This window comes from Pleurodeles waltl, chromosome 6, assembly GCF_031143425.1.
Source record: "Pleurodeles waltl isolate 20211129_DDA chromosome 6, aPleWal1.hap1.20221129, whole genome shotgun sequence".
NCBI classification, from domain to species: Eukaryota; Metazoa; Chordata; class Amphibia; order Caudata; family Salamandridae; genus Pleurodeles; species Pleurodeles waltl.
The window spans coordinates 1,434,061,852-1,434,083,185 of NC_090445.1; the positions used below are offsets into that span (position 1 = coordinate 1,434,061,852).

Genomic DNA, 21,334 nt, shown 5'->3' on the forward strand with positions numbered 1-21,334 from the left:
TGATGACAACTTGTATATCAATAGATCATCACACACAACTCCAACATGTCCAAAAAGGAGGTAAACAAGGGGCCCACACATGAGGCAGTAGATGTCAAAATATGGTGAGACAGTAATGTTTGAACAGACCACTGACACAACTCAGTGTGAGACTTGCAATGGCTGCATGGAGCATGTGTGACAAGGGTGGGATATCATTGGTGTCAAAGGTCATCATGATTAGCCCAGGTACGACAAGCAATGGAAGAAATTGGGCCTGCGCCGTACGTCTATGGAGACCAGTACTGCCACTGCCATGGGGCCCAATCCTGACACACGGTACACATGACCTCACACTTTGGACGGGCACGTCTGTGGAATGCACATCAGAATGGATGAGAACATCTGCAGCTAGGACTGCAGGTCCACCACACAAAAATTAAAATAACACTGCTAAATGTAATGACTTTGATCTGAACTATTGTGTTCAAAACATGATAAGGGTGGAATGTAGGTAGAGTGTGTACCAAATATGTACACATGTCAGACATATGTGTAGTCCACACACAAGTCACCATAAATTCAAGATCTACATATGGAGACAGTTGTCAGGTAACATTTGCTAGATAGCATTCATCAACCATCATCAACAATGCCTGAGCTGTGTATGTCGTCTGAAATGTAATGCTCTGTAAGACAACTACAAACATTACATAAGTAAACACAATTCACAATTACATTCCATAACTGTTGCATAGTACTGACTGCCATACATATGTAGATACACTGTTGTCACACATGCATACATATGCATGATGTGAATACATTTGCATGCTGTTGATTCTGTAACACACACATTGGTGTAACAGACCAATCAAACCCTAATCACATTGTTGTATTGACTACCACATGTGGCCATACACAAAAGGCCACACTGCAGCCAGCCTATTCCATTTGTATGTTGATACAGGGTGCATACATAGACAATGGACAAAATCATGCAATCAGGAATGGAGTAAAAAAAAAAAACGCAAATGCCTCGAAAACATCCGCAAACGCAAAGTATATGACCCATGGGCCTTTATCGTGAATTCCACCTTCACACTCATCTCAATGCTGATTTACTGTTAAATTGACGTATAAAGGTTCTGCGTATAAAAAAGACGCACGTAGGTCATGCGTCTGAAATACTCACGCAAATATCAGATGTGTCAAAAAAATACACACATAACAGAAAACGTGACGGACGGGGACAGGAAATGATGTAATAGGAAATCCTGCTTACAGGCATGGTGCAGTGGGTGTACTTTCACTTTCTCTTTACAGTCTGCCTCTTTTGACTGTGCTTGTGTCTTGGAGTTGGTGGTGTGTTCTTGCTCTGTATTGTATCTTGTGGTGTCTCTCCTGTTGTGTTTTTTGTAGTATTTGACTATGCTTTGTCCCAGTGTAAGTAAATTTGTATGTTTTTTGTGTCTTTCATTGTACTTGTACTGTGGGGTGTCTGTCTGGGATAGTTGTGAAGTTGTATTAGTTGTGATTGTTATTTTTGGCCTTACATTGCCTTTACTTTATATTTATTTAGAATCATAATTTTTGTCAACCTGTACCTCAGAGATATATCTGCTAGGGGGAGGCTGACTAGGATGGGGAAAGAGGAGCTTGGAGGCTTTGTGTGATTTGTAGCCCACTACTTCCCATTAATGTTGGAGATGGAGGGCTTTGTGACCCAGGGTTACTGGACGGAGGCGAAGCGGCTGCAGTAGGGCAAAGTGATTCATCACCTGAAGAGGGTGTACTGCAGCAGCCGCAAAGAGCACCAGCTGAAGCATCGCTGGGCAGATCTTGTGGCCAGGGAGCAGGATCTGCCTGACTATCTTGGTGTGGTGATCAGTGGCCCTGTTGGTGAGTCTCCCATTGGTAAACTATTTACTGTTCACCACACTTGAATGACAGTAGCAGATGTGTTGGTGTGCTGCATGCAATGCTTGTGGACAGGTTGCATGCAACCAGAATGAAGTGTAACTGCGCCAGTATAGACATGGAGTTCACATATACTACCATTTTACCAATGCAAGTCAGATGTTTGGTGAGTCATGCACAACCATCACTAAGTCACACATTTCAGGGGCCATGGCAACACCTGTGCCCAAGCAGGTGTCATGTTTGATAAGCCAAGACACTGCCAGCATACCATATTTAACTGGATTGTGATAACAAAGTAGGGCAATTCATGTATAGCGCTACATTGTCACAATTTCACACACATTATTCCTGCCATTAGGTTAGCAAAGGGGGCATACCCACCTTAGGGGGCACTGCCAAATGGGGCATTTAATACCACCAGACAACGTTGACACATCAGTCATGGAGTACTCAATGCATGATCATTGCAGACAAAAAATTGAGCCTCTTGTCCTTCACAAAGTACCCCTGTGTGCCTTGCAGGACAAGGTAGAATACCTGAGTCAGTTGTCTTGCAGAGCACCAGGGTAGTGTCATGTATCTATCACCCAGTCCCCCTCATACCAGGGAGTTCCATATTCTATGGATTGGCCACATATGGTGCAATTCAATGTAGATTGTAAAATAATAATCTGTACATACTCCACACAATGCTGACACTGATGGTTGCCTGTTTCAATTTAACAGCTGCCAACATGAACAATGAGGAACTGTGGGCTTTTCAGAAGAGGGCGGTCCGCTATAGGCACATACTGGCAGTGGAATCTGGGTTCCGGGGGATGGCACGCCGCTGTCGCACGGAGCAATCCACTGGGGAGTGGCGGGCATTCACCCAAGGGGGACCCATACTGCCCACACAGGGAGGACCAAGCACCACAGCTGTGCTGGGGGCCACAGCTGCCACCATCACAAAAGCCAAAAAGAAAAAGGGAGCACACTGCCTTGCATTCAAGCGGAAAATAGCCCCAAGGCATCATGGTAAATGCAGTCATTTAAATATAAATAGAGAGAATTTTTCAAAAAATTATTCACCCTAAGTAGGTGCAGCAAGTGCCGTATCGCTGTAGAAAGTCTTTCACCTAAGGTAGGTGCAGCGAGTGCCGTATCTCTGGACACGTGTTTCTGGCTTTCGGCCGTCATCAGCAGAGAGCGTATGTAACTGAAGGGGTCGCTTGAAATGCCGCCAAACGTCTTCACAGGTTTTTGTACCACTCAGTAGGCGCACAGGTGCATCGCCAGTGCTCGTCAGCAAGAGGCTCACGGGAGCCGTCATTTAGACATCCAAAAAGAAAAAGGGAGCACACTGCCTTGCATTCAAACGGAAAATAGCCCCAAGGCATCATGGTAAATGCAGTCATTTAAATATAAATAGAGAGAATTTTTCAAAAAATTATTCACCCTAAGTAGGTGCAGCAAGTGCCGTATCGCTGTAGAAAGTCTTTCACCTAAGGTAGGTGCAGCGAGTGCCGTATCTCTGGACACGGGTTTCTGGCTTTCGGCCGTCATCAGCAGAGAGCGTATGTAACTGAAGGGGTCGCTTGAAATGCCGCCAAACGTCTTCACAGGTTTTTGTACCACTCAGTAGGCGCACAGGTGCATCGCCAGTGCTCGTCAGCAAGAGGCTCACGGGAGCCGTCATTTAGACATCCAAAAAGAAAAAGGGAGCACACTGCCTTGCATTCAAGCGGAAAATAGCCCCAAGGCATCATGGTAAATGCAGTCATTTAAATATAAATAGAGAGAATTTTTCAAAAAATTATTCACCCTAAGTAGGTGCAGCAAGTGCCGTATCGCTGTAGAAAGTCTTTCACCTAAGGTAGGTGCAGCGAGTGCCGTATCTCTGGACACGTGTTTCTGGCTTTCGGCCGTCATCAGCAGAGAGCGTATGTAACTGAAGGGGTCGCTTGAAATGCCGCCAAACGTCTTCACAGGTTTTTGTACCACTCAGTAGGCGCACAGGTGCATCGCCAGTGCTCATCAGCAAGAGGCTCACGGGAGCCGTCATTTAGACATCCAAAAAGAAAAAGGGAGCACACTGCCTTGCATTCAAGCGGAAAATAGCCCCAAGGCATCATGGTAAATGCAGTAATTTAAATATAAACAAAAGCCCCAGCTGCTGCACCCTCAACATCCATGCCACAGCCGACCCCACTTGCTGCCATGGACATGAATGCTCTTAAGGACCTACAGAGGGATGTCACACTGGTCCTCAAAAAGTTGGACAGTATTGAGAAGGAGGTGGAGAAAAACACCAAGAGGCTCAAATTCTTCAAGAGGAAACCCAAGAGGGCCAATCTGTGAATGGCTTAATGACTCTCACCCCTAGTTCAGCCCCCTTCCTCTCCATTTGTTTTAATGTTTTATAGTGGGTTTTAGGGGGTTAGTGTCAGGTTAGGTTAGGTTAGTAGTTTAGTTAGGATAAGTAGGTTTGGGGGTGGGTTTTCTACTTTTTACATTTTACTATGTGGTTGGGGGTTGATGTTGGGGCATTTATGTGTTTTATATATATATGTATATATATATATATACACACATTTAAAAAAAATAGACCAAAAAATATATATTTGTTTAGCTATAGGTAGTTTATGTGTAGTTTAGTATATGTTATCCTGCATGTGTCTCGTGATATAAGAGGGGCGGGGGGACCAATGTTTAGAGTGTGCTGTTAAATGTGTTAGGTAAGTTTAGCATAGAGTAGTTAGGGTCAGTTGTTGGTTTATGTATAGTTAGGATAGGTTAGGTTAGGTTAGGATAGGTGTTCTTCATTCTTTTTATTTTAGTTAAATTATAATTAAAATTCTTTGGGTACTCCCTTACTTCATGTGTCTTATGCTTGGGTCTCGGGGTCTTCCCATGGGAGTACAGTGAAAATTGTGTGTTGGCCTAGGGATTCCGTCCTGCCTCCAGACCCCTCTCTTGACATGTTCATCTCCTTCTTACAACTGAGCTGTCTCATTGGCAGCTACAACACATCTACCTGTCTATGCATCTGCCATCCAGTGTACCCACCACTCAAGGTGACTATTTTGACCATGTATTGGACAGGTAGGTGTGGTAATTCAGCTTTCATTGTTTAGGGTCTGTGTCAAAATGTTGGGCACTGTGGGACATCTGACAACAGCCTACATTTCATATCTATCCTGATAAACTGACCAGTGGCAATTACAGATGAGATTGAGTCCCTCTGTTTCACATCAATGTGTTCTATTGGTACTTCCAGCTGACGATATTGCCAGAGAACTGTTTCACAGCCATTCTTGCCGTATGTGGTGGGTGAACCCTACATATGTTCAACATTTTTGATATGCTCAATGAATTGCTATTAGGGGATGAGACCATCATCGACGTTCGTCATGTAGGTACAATGTGCACAGATATGTGCCCCCACATTCCTGCACTCTTGTGCTGACACTCTTTGAATAAAGACATGATACACACATCATAATTTCAAAGCATAGTAGATGTGTCACAACACACAAAGACATGCTGGTTGTGTAGGTGGTGTTTAATTACAAGTGTCATAGTGCAATATTTACAATGTCCAGGTCTGTGATCCCTTTAGTAGAATCCATCCAATTGTGACACAACACAAGTCCAGGGTTTAAGGACATGTCATGGGACATGCTTTGGTAAAATGTCTTTCAGTGCAGGGGAACATAAATTGCCAATTGAAAAATTAGAGACAATTGCAGTCCACAGCAGAAAGGTCAACAGTGTGTTGGTGAAGAGTGCATATCTGCAACAGTGATAAAACGGGCATGATGTCAAGCACAGGACAAAGGAAAACACTGCCCATGTGGCATGGGCTGGTGCTACCGGGAACTACTACAGGTGAAGATGATCTGTTCCACATCTTCATCCTCCGATGTGTGTGGTGTATCTTCTACCCTTGATGGTGGTAGTGGGGAGGTAGAGCAGGCCACACACCCTTCAGTGGTTAGAGATGTGGACTCCCAGTTCCCAGCAGCTGCCATCTGTGGAACTACACATGTCATCACTGCAGCAAGGAGGAGCTGCTGATTTTGTAGTATAGCAGCAACATCCCTGTGGTAGGCAGCCATGTCTGCCCTGAGGGTGACCATTTCCCAGTGCATGGAGTCCATCTTGTCCTCAAGCATGCTGATGCCAGTTTGGGAGGGCAGTTGCTTGCAGTCTGTTCAGTAGCCGTAACCATACACGTGTGCATCCCCTCCAGCCTGGATGCCATAGTTTGCATTCCCACCCGTACCTCCTTGGCCAGCTCCCACTGGACTCCTACCACTGTCCTCTCAAAGCTGGTCCCTGGGTCCTCGGAGTCCTCAGCTGTTTCGGTGCTGGCAGGTCGTACTACTGGGGTCCTAAGTGGGGCATATGGGATGTCTGCTACATCAATACTCCTCCTTGCGACTGGAGGTGGTGTCTGGAGGTTTACAAGGACTTCTTGTAGGGTCTCTTGGCTGACGGTTGCCAGCTGGTCATCCAGATCATCAGGGTACTCCAGAACAGGCAGATCCACAGGAGAGCCATCATCCTCTGCAATGAGATGGTGTAAAATCAGTCTATCTGTGTTGTGGCAATTGATATGTCACTTCACTGACTTGATATTTGAGGCTCATTGTCATCTTAGGGCCAGATTTATGGAAAAGTGGTGCAGCACCGTGCTATGCAAAAATTGGCAGCAAAGCGCTGCGTCACTTGAGAAATGCAGGGATGCGCTGTATGTAAGTGAATACGGTGCACATATGTGTTGTCCCCCTGCAATGGTGCAAAATTCAGCTGCCAATGCAGGCATCCTTGCACCATTGTGCAAGGATGTATGTGTTGAGGGGTGTGATTGTTTATGTGCGTGAAGGTGTCCCTTTCTGAACATTAACAATCACTAATGGTGCTTTGGCACTTCTGTGTGAGCTGTAGAATGCAGTGCACACTGAAGTGCCAAAGCGTAATTTTCAAATGATTGTTTACGTGCAGGAAGGGACACCTTCACACACATAAACACTCATTTCTGGCATTTTGCTCTTCCTATGCGTGCTGCAGAATGCAGCACACATTAGAAAAGCAAAAGACAAGGAGGTATAAATGTATTCCTCCTTGTTGCACCGCTAATGCCACCCCTGGGGGTGTTGTTAGATTTTGGCACTGCATCAGGTTTACAAAATTCCATTAATCTGAGGCAGCATCATAATGCAATGGGTGTTGTTGTGGCACACCCACAGCAACACCCATTGCACGCCCCTTCCACGCACAGTGCTGCGTGGGAAGGGACCGTATTTACATAGTGACGTTAAGCCACAAAAAGGGGCATAACGCTACCTTGCAATATGGCGCAGTGCTTAGTGCCACAGGAGCGTCCTGTGGCACTATGGGCCTATGATGCACCCCTTAGTACCAAAGGATTGTTCCTGTACATCATGTCAGCAGTCTACAGCCCTATGCCCCACCTGTCTGTCACATGAAGGGAAGCCCATTTGGCACAATTGGCTGCGTCATATCTTCTAAGTGTAATGTCTATCCTTTTTGTGGCTTGACACCATCTTTTCGCTATCTACCCTCCCTATGCATCCATTTGCATGGTGAGGCTTTGCAATGGGTGTTGTTGTGCTCATTCCACAGCACCACACATGGCAATTTTCACCTGTCACAATCTTACATGTTTCACATACACCCATGCAGTGCAGAGACCTTGCACCACCCCAGGGATGGCATTTCCAGGGCACTATGCTCTTGTTACCATTGATGGCTTCTCATGTTGTTGTTTGCATATGTGTGCTCCATTGCATGGCACTTGTGGACCTGGCAGAGTTCAGTTTCATCTGTCTGTGTAGATGTGTTTGTCTTACTACACACCTATGTCCTCCCCCTCAATGCAGCCCTCCTTGCCCTATGATACATGAGTGCAGCATGGTGACAGTACAGCTCATTTGACACAAGCACAGGGTTAGACTAGGGATGGGCAGCATGGGTATGAAATATTTGCTGTGTACATCATTCTGTATGTGACAGTGTCTGATGGTAAATGAGTCTATGGACATAGCCAGTTAACAGGCGTTGTACTTAGATCAGGGCTTGAAGCTAGTTAGAGGTGATTCTGCAGTTAGTCATATTGGTCCCTCATTTCAAGTGCATCAGTACTACGGGCACCTGCCTGCCATTGTGTATTTGGCCACCCCAACAGCACAGGCGGTAGTGGCAACTGTTTTCAATGTGGAATGCCCCATGGGGCAATTGCCTGGTACTGGCAGGTTTCCAGCAGCTTCCGGGCTGGCTAGGCCATCTGTCCTGTGACACCGGACCAGTATTACGTTCAACACTACCCTTCAGGTCTGTTTCTGCATTTCCACCAGCCCTTGCATGGTGGTGAAACCCCCATGCAAAGGTTGTTTGTGATGTGGTGTGGCCCTGGGTGCCCCTGCGCAGCCCATGCACTTGACATGGGCAGTGCAGGGACACCCGTGCCCTGGCCCTTTGCCTTTTCCTCTGCCTGATTTGCAGGGCTGAGTGCAACATGTCCTGTCACACCCGATGCAGCCCAAAAGTGGCATTGAGTCTATTTGATCCATCAAGAATGTTGTGCTAAGTGCCCCACAGAGCTACCATGAGCAGACAGATTTTCAGCTGCCATCCCAACGTGAGACCCATACTGCCAAGCGCAAAGGGTACACTGCACTGGCACTCTTACAACACCAGACTTGCCCATGCACCATCCCCCGCTCGTCGCAGTGGAATTGTACACCATTATGTTCACAGTCATACCCCCGGTGCTGTATGTGTGTGTTTATTTCCCCATTCCCAAGTGTCTGACATGGTTTTGTCAGAGTAGTTGTGGGCTAGGCCTGTGACTGTTGTGACCTACTGTTTGCTTTCTATGGTACATATTTTCTGTAGGTGCACCTTTCAGTTGAGCATAAAGATGTGTGGTTCAACACTACTTCAGTTTAGTGGGACTGGGTAGTGGCATGTTACCAATGCTACAGGTCTAGCCTGCTATTCCCCCAGCGCCTGTTCAGTTCATTGTTCCATGCACCCAGGAACACCCTGACTGCATGATGGAGTGGTGGCTGTCTCATGTGGATGTGTTGTCTATGTGCGGTGTGGTGGTGCTACTGGCACATGTCTGTTGGGACAGTTGTAATGACTTGTGTGCTGTGAGATGCAGCACACATGCGTTTGGGCAATGAGGCAAGGCAGTTGCAAGATGTTACTGCAAGGACACCACTATGACATAACCCCAGGAATGGTATTGACTGACTACCTGGTCTCTGAGGTCTTGGTCGTGTTGGTGGTGTTGATATGACTACATGCAAGGGATGTTGTGATGACACAACCAGTGGCACAGTGATTATACATGCCATCCATCCCATGTGCTGCATATGTACATGTAGGTACTTAGGCCTGGTATTCAACGTATGTCCAGGTATGTCATTGTGAATGGCACTACCAAGGCGTAGGTACATGTGTAGCTTACGTCAGCATGGTGCAACTTCTTTAATGTGCATTGTGTCCCTCTGTGCTCTTTTGACATGCATTATGTGAGTTCTATGTGCTTCCCCCTTCTTGCACTTAACATTTTAGCATAACTTTCCCCCCATGCAACTTACCCTGCATTTGTGGTGTTTCCTGGTAGTCTGTGCTGTCCTGTCCTGCGATTCCTGTGACGATTTCCTCCCGGATGACCGCTGCAAACATCTCCTCCATCTTGTCCAAGTCCACTTGTGGTGCTGGACTCCCATCTCCAGTTTGCAGTGCTGCCTTCCTGTTCCTTGCCATTTTTTCCTTTGTCCGTCACTTGCAGTCATGCCAGCCTTTCTTGCACTCAGTTACAGTTCTCCTGACCTCTGCCACACTGTTTATCTTTTCCACTATCTGCTGCCAGATAGCTTCTCTCCTTCCAATTGGCATTTTTGAGGTGACGAAGAGTTGATACTCCGTCACCTCTCTCACCAGTATTTCGTGCTCCTCTGCGCTGAAACAACACTTTCTCTTTTTCTTCTCCCTCCCCTGGGTCTTGTAGGTATCCTCCTGGCTGGTTCCTGGTTGAATGGGGTCTCCCTCGGGTCTCTCCTGGCTTCCTGGCTCCACTTTGCCTCCTCTTTGCACTGTTTTCTCTGTTTACATCTGTATTTGACGCTATTGCGGGCAAAAATGGTGCATTAACGATTTGCAACATGTTTATATGTCAGAATCCGGATTAGAGTCATTTTTCCTCCGTTAACGTCATTTTGCCTTACGACAAGGTGCAATGGTTAATGTCTAAAAAAAATGACTCTAACCAATTTTTAGCGCCACCCAGTGTCATAGTATAAATATGATGCCCAGGTGGTGTTAAAAAATGGCGCTAGTCAGCGCTAACCTTTTTGACGCAAAACTGTGTTTGCTCAGTTTTGCTTCAAAAAGTATAAATCTGGGCCTACATTTTGTACATTTGTGCCACTTTTGCATCAAAAAATGATAAATATGGGCCTAACATTCCTGTTGATGCAAAGAAAATGTGGCTTTGAATTATTTAAACCTCAAGAACTGCTAAAAAAGCATAGGGACAGTAAAGTAGTGCTCAATTGAAATGCCTTCACTCATAGGGCAAGAAAAGCAATGGCTGAGCCATTGCCCCACGCATGTGCTGTAGAGGAAGATGGTAAAATTTACAGTAGAACACACCAATTGGTAAAGAGGGCTAACCCCAGTCTCTCAATGAATATAAACAACTATATATTTGCTAATAGTTTATGATTTTTTTTTTTTATTACAAAAGGCTCGTGATTCAACTAATGCTGCCACAAGGCCTAATTTAAGAAGGAACAAAACAACTCTTTTTTAATAAACAGTTTTTAACTGCCTCAAAATTAATACTCTCTCAAAAGCTAGGATGTGCTGACAGGCAAACTTATATAACTATTCTCTTCCTCAGGTAAGATTTTAGTGAATCTGTGTATTTGTTTAGTTCTTATCTTTAAATCTGCAGGTGGCATTGGCCTACAGCCTCAGGGTTCCATTACACTTGCACCACTGTACACAAGAAGATCTTCAACTGAAGAAAAGTTCAAATGCATAAAGCTGAACCAAAGATATCACCTCCTCAGCACTGTTAACTACAGGCTAGCTAAGGGCATTACAAGGAAACTGGAAAATCCTGGCTATGCGTGACTGGAACCCAGCATGTACCATTTGCTTGAGCTCGTGGTCTAACCCCTAAATACAATGAGCAAAGTTTTACAAAGATCCTTGGGGCACCACAACATTTGATCCACGAACTTCAGGAAGCAAGACACAGGACTGTTGTACTTCCTGATTGCATTAAGCATGAAATACCAAAGATTTAGCAATCCTGGTGACACTGGAAATGAATGTGATTTCAAGTAATGTATTATACTACAGATGTTGTCTTATGTTTTAACCTTAATGTAGCAGCATCAAGGAATCATGCAAGCAGAAGCATAAAAAAATTGGACTGCTAAGGTCATAACCTTATCAAACTATAGGAGTCTGATTGCCACAATCCCTTGTAAAGAGCTGTAGCAACAGTGACAGATCTGGAACTCGTTTGGTGCACAATTGAAGAACATTTGACAATATTTTTTACATTATTGCGAGTCTGTATTCTCATATGATACTTAAGTAGGACGATATTGACCATTAGTGTGTCATTGTTGAGCTTTCAGTGGTCCAGGTGACGGCCTGTGGATCACAAAAACTGCCATATGCTATTAGACTAGCTTTGCGCCTTAGGGTAACATATGTGGGACTTTTATCTATAAGACCAGATTATAATGAACAAAAATACCCTGTTAGTTAACATTGGCACATGCATTAACATAGCACTTCTGGAGTCAATCCTGCATCTGGTGATATTTTCTGTAAGGCTAAGGGCTACTGATGTCTGTCTTTCAGTGTGGACCTAGATTTTTCTTGTACCGTGTATCTAAATGCTTACTGAAGAGATATCTTTTTGAACAATAACACCTCTGACTGCATATTGAACTTTATTGGTTGTGCTGGTGATTGTGGCCCATATTAATACTTTTTGATGCAAAACTGCGCAAATGCAGTTTTGCATCAAAAAGTATAGTGCCAACTTGCATAATTCCAGAGTGCAAGCTGGGCATCAAATTTATGGAATCCTGCAGTTCGGCACTAAGGTTGGGCTAGCTTCTGAGAAAATAATGTTGGCCTGGTAGGGGTGCCTGTTCGGAGGAAGGGGGTTTTGCCTCAAAGGCTGGTTAGAGGCAAAGAAAATGCTGTTAACCAGACTAGCATAATTTCCAGATGCAAAACCATCCATACCACATGACTCCTATCTTATAAAAGACAGGAGTCATGCCCACCACCCCAATGGCCGCCACAGTGGACAAGGATTCCCTGGGCATGGCCATTGCAACCAGTGGCAAGTAGGGGGTCCCATTTCAGGGCCGCCATTGGCACTTTAAAAATATTTTTTTAATACTTACCTCTACTTACCCTACTTACCTGGGATGGAGTCCATCCATCCTCTGGTGTCCCTCTGGTGTGGGTGGGGGTGTTTGACCATGGAAATGTGTCCACAGGTCCCCTAATGCCTGCTCTGACCAAGGCGTTAAATGATGGCGCTAAGCAGGACCAGCGCCATTATTTAGGCCCGCCTCCTCCCGTGCACCATTTTTGCATGGGATGATAAACAAGGCGCATGGGGATTTGAGTCATTTTTTGGACAGGAACACCTACCTTGCATCTCATTGACACAAGGTAGTTTCACGCATCCAAAAAATGACATTAACTCCAATATTTTGATGCTAGACGGGTCTAGCGTCAAAATATAAACATGGAGTTAAGTTTGCGCTGAATTTGCGTAAACAAATTACACTAATTCAGCGCAACTTTTAAATATGCCGCTGAATTTTAAAAATTCACTTTTGGATTTGCCCCTCAAGCAGTATTCACGTAGCTTCTTCTATTCATAGTTTAGCTCTGATCTAATTTCTTCTTAGGATCACCATGTTAACCTTTGAGAGAACTCCCCCTTACCTAGATCAACCCCTCAGAAATGCTGTTGCCATTACAACAGATATGTACAGCCTGAGGCTTGGGTGCTTCACCCACCTTTCATTAGGTGGTGAAATGCATTAAAATGTATTTGTTGGACCTGAAAAATACCTTGCATGGGGACATACATACACCCCTGCCCTGGGTTCCACAGTTACAACAATATCTGGGTCCAGGCTACTGATTTTTATTTGAGGGCGAACACAGATCATCTGTGTGCGCCATGACCTAGATCTATCTCATGGATTGCGGATTGATTGGACTGGGAGAGTTGCCCTAAGCGCTACCTTCTTAAGTCGTAAAGTGCTACTGCTCTAATCACAGAGTTAAGTAGCACGAGCGCAGTGGATGAAGCATATCGTGTTTTAGTAATAAGGTTCAGTAGAGTGAACAATCTTTTTTACCTGTGCCACTGTAGTGGGACCTACTGCCTACTCATGTAAAGTTCCGCTGCTGTGTGCTTAACTCACCTTTGAACTACATGGTGTTAGCGTGTAGCGTTGTGCAGCACACATGTGTGAGTGCAGTGATGTATGTATGCCTGTGAGGGGCACAATACATGGAGGTACGTGGGTTCCATATTGGGAGCCCAGGTTTTTGAGGAAGGCATTTGTAGGTGGAGGAGTCCCCGAGACAGATTTGAATATTGCTCCATTCCTGAGAGCCTGGTGGGACACACACTGGAGAAGGCGAGAGCAAGGCTCTCCTGTGCACTTCAAAGGGGTTCTTTGATTTTGGAAAGGTGATAGGTCAAGGGGCCTAGGCATATTTCAGGAAAGGAGTGGGGCTGATAAGGGAACCATAAAGAGTAGGGCTTGGAGCTTTTGTAACATTTTGATGACATCCAGGTGTGATCCTTTAGTCACTCTCATGACCTGTGTGTCTGGGTATCATAACTGGAGCCACACCTGCTGCAGGATAGAGAAGGGGGCCCTTCAAATGGGGCACCCCCACAACATGAACTTCAAAGACTAAGACACTAAATCATATGTATGTCTGGAAATGGATTATAAAAAGGGGAGCTTGAGCCTCCCAAAATTCACATAGTGGAGCTGTACATCAGCATGGAGAAGCTCAGCATGATTTCTGCCTTTGTGATGGGTGGCTGAGGTTTGCAGTCTCTCTGCTGGGCGACAGGGTATCATCTACAAAGAACTGAGACCACTAACCCTAGAACCTGGAGCACCAGCATCTGCCTCCCGAGACCTCGGGACCATGCAAGGAGGAGGAGAGTGCCTGGAGGGAGCAAGGTCTAGAGGGGATCCTTTTAAGTAGGCCCCTGAAGCAGACTGTTACATTGAGTGAGACGTTTAGAACTGTTGAACCAATCAGGCTATCTGCTGTTCACGGCTCCTCTATGCCATGTGGGGGCAGCCGTTGAAGAATGAGAACCGTGCATCGATCGGGCCTCCTGCCCAAGTGCTCCTGTTCGCAGTCCCTGTATGCCAGCTGGAGACTGTGGGGAAGCTTGAGAACCATTGCATTAATCAGGCTGTCTGAGTGCTGCTGGCAGCAACCCCCATATGCCTGGTGGTGGCTGCGTAGAAGATTAAGGGCCGTCACTCTGGTACATCACTGAGACACGAAGCGGGCCGTTGTCCAGTGCAGTGTTGTGATGCAGAAAGGTTGTTGCCCCTTTGTGTGCTGTTGGTGACCTGCTGTTTGCCCGTTGATGGCCAAGATGAAGAGAGAGGGCAGACATTTATTTTGTCCTGGAGGAAGGAGCAGATTATGGGGGTCATTCCGAGGGCAGCGGAAGCACCGCCAACAGGCTGGCGGTGCTTCCTGGGCTATTCTGAACGCCGCGGTCAGAAAAGGGGAACCGGCGGTTTCCTGCCGGTTTTCCCCTGGCCCAGGGAATCCTCCATGGCAGCGATGCTTGCAGCACCGCCACGGGGATTCCGACCCCCTTCCCGCCAGCCTGTTTCTGGCGGTTGTCACCGCCAGAACCAGGATGGCGGGAACGGGTGTCGTGGGGCCCCTGGGGGCCCCTGCACTGCCCATGCCACTGGCATGGGCAGTGCAGGGGCCCCCTCACAGGGCCCCATACAGATTTTCACTGTCTGCATAGCAGACAGTGAAAATCGCGACGGGTGCCACTGCACCCATCGCACCCCTGCAACTCTGCCGGCTCCATTCGGAGCCGGCTTCCTCGTTGCAGGGGCTTTCCCGCTGGGCCGGCGGGCGGCCTTTTGACGGTCGCCCGCCGGCCCAGCGGGAAAGTTGAAATGGCCGCCGCGGTCTTTTGACCGCGGGGCGGTCATTCGGCGGTAACCGCATGGCGGGCGGCGACCGCCGCCCGCCGCGGTCAGAATGACCGCCTATATCTTTACTCTTCCTCTGGTTAGCAGAGGTTGCATATATAATGTTTAATGTGTCTGTTTTCGCTTGTGATGCGTAATACAGTGTTGTTTATTAGTAATAGAGCAAAAGTAATTTTCCATGTGATATCTTTTCTGTTTTACAGTTGGATCCTGTGATGTAACAATTGTTTCACACCATATTGGCAGTGCTATTTCTTTGTTTGGAAAAACTAGGGAACATGCTGTTTTAGGAATGTGTGCAGCAACTTTCCCTCTACTTTGCAAAACAGTCTCTATGTCGGCCTGCTTTTTCATACAGTACTTAGAGTTTTTTTAGGGATTCGTCCCTATTCCCTGCAGAAACAGACATTGTCAGACCTCTTGCTGGTGCATGATTTTGCCTGGTGCTCCATCGTACCTGCTTCTGGATATTTAACTAGAATAAAAACTGAGCCCAATACTAGTTCTCATTATTTTGTATATTGAGAATTTATCAACATTTTGATTTGAATTGACTGACCAATTGCCTTCTGAAGTTTGTATCTCAAATAAACCTTCATGGTTTGACTTTGAACCTTGTCTGGTGTAAGTGTGATTTGACATGGTGTATCTCTATTCTGTAGGCATAATCCTATGGGACTCATACAAAGCCCAAGATCCCGAAATTGAGCGCTTAGGAATAATAATCAAATATCACCGGTTTTTGGGAGAACAAATTAGCTCCAGTGGCGTATGCAAGATGAATATGGCCTGTTTTGTGATGACAACTATGTCACATGGGCAGCAACATATACACAAGCTACCCTACGTGTAGAGAATATGGGTGCATGTTATGTGTCTATCAGTCATTGTGCAGCATGCTTTCCATTCGCAGGAGGATGGGAAACAGTGTTGAATACGTGACAGGGGCACTGCCTTACAGACATCTTGAGAAAGCTTCAATAGGATAATATGTTGCAATATATCACTTCTTGGTGTGTAACACTTTATGAGTAATCCTGGTCACTGAACAGTTTTTTCTTCTCTTTACATTAGTGCTGACAGGAGTGGGAGTCGAGACGCTTCAGCTGGGGCAGTTCCAAAGCTTGGCCTACTACCTGCTGTGAGTATATCTGCCCTGCAGAGACAGCCATCACCCACCCACCTCATACAGGAACCAGTCTAACTCCGCCAGTCCACTTTCCCTGTCCTTCTACAAGACACAACCCCTCTGTCTCTTTTTATCCTTTCTACAGGATCCACTTTGACTACCAATTCACTCCTTGGGGGCAATTCTTCCTCTCTGCTGCTGACCTCTCTATTTCTTCTTCACTCTCTCCTCTCCATCATTTACATCTTCAGTTCCTCTTGGAACCATTCTCTCGCTCCTTCTCTTCTGTAGCAACTTGTCCTCCATCAACCCTTGCTGTGATAACTCACTCCTCTTATCTGCTGCAGTAACCACTTTACCTGCCCTTCCACTCTCTCCATGACAGGCGACAGTAACCACTCTAACTTTCCCTCCATCTCTCCCCTCCTCCAGTAACTACTTCAACCCTCTCTCCCTTCTCTCCTCTGGAGCAATCGCTTCTACTCCCCTACCAGTCCTGCTACCGTAACAACACTGATGCTCCTTCTCTTTCCTTTTTCCCTGAAGTAACTGCTCCGAACTCTCCCTCCCCTCTCTTCCTGAAGTGGCAGCTCCATGTCTTCACTCTCTCCCAGCAGTAACCACTCATGCAGTCTTTGCTACTCTCCCTAGCTGCAGTAACGTCCCTCTAGGATGCCAAGATTTTGGGTAGCAAAAACCAGGACAGGTCAGACATAAAAATAGGAGTAGAGCTTCAACTTTACTTCTGTGTCTGGCTTGTGTACAGAGGGACGTATCTTGGTCAGGAAGACTGGGGGAGTGATCTTCAGATTTTCTGACAGCCATGCTGACATAAATGCCCTCATTACGACTTTGGTGGTCTTTCAAAAAGAACGCCTAAGCCACAGGTGCCACTATAACGCCAGTGCTGGCGGTATTTGTGGCTCCCTATTTTGACATTTCCGCTGGGCCAGTAGACAAGTCACATCAACATTGCAGCTGCCTCATAATAGAGCCAGCGGCAATGTTGATGGGCAGCGGGTGCAGCAGCACCCGTCGCGCATTTCACTGCCCGAAATTCAGGCAGTGAAACGCGCGATGGGGCTGTGCTTGGCATGGGCAGTGCAGGGGCATTGCAGCCGCCTCATAATAGAGCCAGCGGCAATGTTGATGGGCAGCGGGTGCAGCAGCACCCGTCGCGCATTTCACTGCCCGAAATTCAGGCAGTGAAACGCGCGATGGGGCTGTGCTTGGCATGGGCAGTGCAGGGGCCCCCAGGGGCACCCCGAGTCCCCCTTACCGCCAGCCTTTCTATGGCGGTTGGGGATTATGACCGCCTGGCGGTCAAGTGGAGGGGCCGGCGGTATGGCCGTGGCTAAAGCGCCACAGTCATAATACACTGGCGGTGCACCGCCAGTCTGCAGGCGGTGTTACCGCCAGTGTACCGCCAACCGCCAGGGTCGTAATGAGGCCCATAATGTTTAAATACATTATACAACAAGTAGGGTGCATGAGAGAGGCCGAAGTGGTAATGGAAAGAGGGAGGAGGAATGCAGCTTGATAGGAGTACTAAGAGAAAAAACAGAGGGGCATACTTATACTCCCTTTGCGCCGGAATTGCGTCGTTTTTTTTTACGCAATTCCGACGCTAAACTAACTCCATATTTATACTTTGGCGTTAGACGCGTCTAGCGCCAAAGTCCATGGAGTTTGCGTCATTTTTTAGCGTGGACACCTACTTTGCGTTAATTATATGCAAGGTAGGCGTTCCCGTCTAAAAAATCGACTCCGAGGCATGTGCGCCGTATTTACACTCCCGGGCAAAAATCACGCCCGGGAGTGGGCGGGTCAAAAAAAATAACGTACGGCCGCTTTTGCGCCGTTTTTTAGCGCCTGCAAAAGGCAGGCGTTAAGGGACCTGTGGGCTCGGAAGGAGCCCAGAGGTGCCCTCCCATTCCCCCAGGGACACCCCCTGTCACCCTTTGCACACCCCAGGAGGACACCCAAGGATGGAGGGACCCATCCCAGGGACACTAAGGTAAGTTCAGGTAAGTATAATTTTTTTTTTTTTTTGGGTGGCATAGGGGGGCCTGATTTGTGCCCCCCTACATGCCACTATGCCCAATGACCATGCCCAGGGGACAGAAGCCCCCTGGGCATGGCCATTGGGCAAGGGGGCATGACTCCTGTCTTTGCTAAGACAGGAGTCATTTCTATGGGGGTTGGGAGTAAAAAAAAAATGGCGCAAATCGGGTTGCGGCGCAAAATTTGCCTCAGCCTGACTTGCCCCATTTTTTGGCACCCAAGCTCCATTTTCCCCTACGCCGGCGCTGCCTGGTGTACGTCGTTTTTTTTAACGCACACCAGACGGCGCCGGCGGCTAACGCCGGCTAACGTCATTCAATAAATACGGCGCCCGCATGGCGCTTCAGAATGGCGTTAGCCGGCGCTAATTTTTTTGACGCAAAACTGCGTTAGCGCAGTTTTGCGTCAAAAAGTATAAATATGGGCCAGAATATTTTGTAAACTAACCAATATTTTTGAGGATTTTCAAAACAAAGAGAGTGAGCGTGTGCATTTTTGTCTGAGTGTATATAAAAATTCCTGGTGAAATACAACAGACATCTCACCATACCCTGTACTCAACTATTTAACAGAAAATGCATTTATTAGAGGGATAATACCCCAAACACCCCCCCTGAAGCTATGCATTGAGTGTGTGTGTGTCTGTATTTGTGTGCCTGCGCACTCACACATATTTACAAGGTACACCTCTATAACATTAGCTATGGCAATACTTCTAACATCTACCCAGAGCCCCATGCCCTCCTCTCTGCTCTGTCTCCCCTCTGCTGCAACAGGCATGCAGCAGACGTCATCCTGCGCTGCCTGAAACAGATAAATTACTTAACAAGAATATACCTTTCAATTCTCCTTTGCAGGATGACTTGACTTTTGCCCCAAAAACTGGGACATGCATTTACAATTAAGGAAAGCATGGGGACAATGGCACAGTCCTCTGAAAATCAGGACTGTCTGGGTAAATCCAGAAGGTCTGGGCACCTTATCTCTCTCACGTTCCATTCCCTTCTCCTTCTGCAGTGACCACCCTTGCTCTCACAGGCTACTTGTCTGTCCTGCAGTCATAGCTCTAACTTTCCCTCCTCCACCAGGTTTTCGGCTGCAGCGGTCTCCATATGTGAATTGACTTTCTTCCTGCACCTGCTCCTGTCCCGGTGTTGCTCGTAAGTACTGCGGCTTTATTCGTGCACAGCCCATGCTTAAGGAAGGCCAGGAAGGGGTAGGGCACGCGCGGCCAATCAGCTGTCAGGCTGTGGGTGCACATTGGTGGTAACCATGGTCCGGACAACAACTGCTTTAGAAATACAACGTTATGGGGTTATATTAGGGAGTGACAGGAAGGAGATGTGGAGGAGACTTAAGGATAGTGAAAGGGCAAGAGGGAAAGAGAGTAAATGCAGGCAATACAGATCGAATAGGGTGAATGTAGAGAGGAGTAAAATGTGATGTAAATTCATTCATATAGCGCCTCACACCCTTGACATGGCCTGCAGTGCCTTTAAAGCAAGGTAGCATGGTATTCAGTACAGGTACTAAGGTTGGAAAAGTGTGGGCCTGAATCATAAAACGATTTTGTCCTATAGCTATGTTTACTGGGGAAATGGTTCCATTTATGGCGTTAGTAATTTATAGAAAATGTATGTCAGCCAATGGTTTCACTACTGCAGAGTTCTCAGCCACAAGAATGTAGAAAAATGCAATAGTAAAATACAAGCTCAGGTGGGGGGAGTAGATACATCAAGGAGCAGTTTGCATTCTGAACACTCATAACCTTCTGAGATTCCCTTCCGTGGAAATGGTTGATGTGTACTCCATAAAGGGCTGGAGTAATTGAAAGGTGATAAAGGGAGCAGATCACCTCGAGTCTTGGAGAGGTCTATGGGGCGAGATTTCTACCATAGGGGGAAATGTTAACCCACTTGAGAAGAAAAGTGCATTTGCACATTGGACTGCATTTTCCTAGTGCAAGATTGTACACTATGTACAATTCCTCATTGAGAAGACAAAACAAAAACAGTAAATCTGTAACTGTTCATATAAGTAATTCTACAGATATGTGTCTGTCATATGGCCACATATGTAGTGTATGATTTCATGCTTGAAGACTAGAGCTGAGGCTCAGAGTTGTGCTCCTGTTGTCATTTTTTTTTGCTGTGCCTCTGCCTAAACCTACACAAAATTCAGTGATGGATAGGACATAGGTATTAAATGCAAGTGTGAGGATGGATAGGAAGTGTGTTTTCAATGTGCAAAGTGTTTCTATGTCAGTCATGTATGTGTGACAAACTGCCTCGCCCATGTCGCCGCAAGAGTGAAGCTGCTTCTGTGCTAGGGTGTGGGAGTAAATATGGGAAGAGACACGGTCAGATATGCATTTATCTTTCACTTGCTGAGACATCTGTGACACAGTTTATACTCTGTCTAATGTGCCAAGGGAGGTGCCAGGATACACCTTGTAGGTGCATTTTGGATCAAGTGTAGTACATACTTTGAAGCCTACCCGAGAGAAGTAGAGGGGCAACTCGCAGGTGTGTGCATTATTTGGCCAGCCATGGCGTGGGCTCCCAGGATCCAACCCCGGAGCGCCAGTTAACAAAGAATGATGGAGGCGAGAGATGAACAGAATGATGTAAGAGGAATGAAGCCAGGAGCAAGAGAATAAAGGGAGATAAAGGGGCCAGAGCGCAAGGAAACAAAGAGAGGGAAAGCACTATTGGCTGAGGTGAGGTGAAGAATGAAAGAAAACCCCCAGAGAGGGATGAAGGGAGACGAGGGGCAGAGATAAGGTATGAAGGGAAGAAAGGACGAGGGGAAAGAGATGGGAAGGTAAAGGAGTGAGGAAGACAGAGGGATTACAAAGGCAGAAAAGGAAGTGAGAGAGAGTAATAGAGAGGGGAGAGTGAGGTAAGAGGTGATTATACATGATCAAGAAATTTAAGTGGCTAGG

At 46.6% G+C, this 21,334-nt stretch overlaps 1 protein-coding gene across 4 annotated transcripts in view; it reads left to right on the forward strand.

The window, feature by feature from the left end:
- TMEM72 (transmembrane protein 72) overlaps window positions 1–21,334 on the forward strand; it is a 202,175-nt gene that overhangs the window by 165,168 nt on the left and 15,673 nt on the right. For 3 of the 4 annotated variants that reach the window (XM_069240814.1, XM_069240815.1, XM_069240812.1), the window contains 2 exons: window positions 16,272–16,338; window positions 19,479–19,550. Coding sequence is in view for 2 of the 4 variants with exons in the window: in XM_069240812.1 (XP_069096913.1) it covers window positions 16,272–16,338; window positions 19,479–19,550 (139 nt within the window). In the remaining 2 variants the exon portion in view is untranslated. The remainder of the gene's footprint in view (window positions 1–16,271; window positions 16,339–19,478; window positions 19,551–21,334) is intronic. The other variant, XM_069240813.1, reaches the window with a different exon arrangement.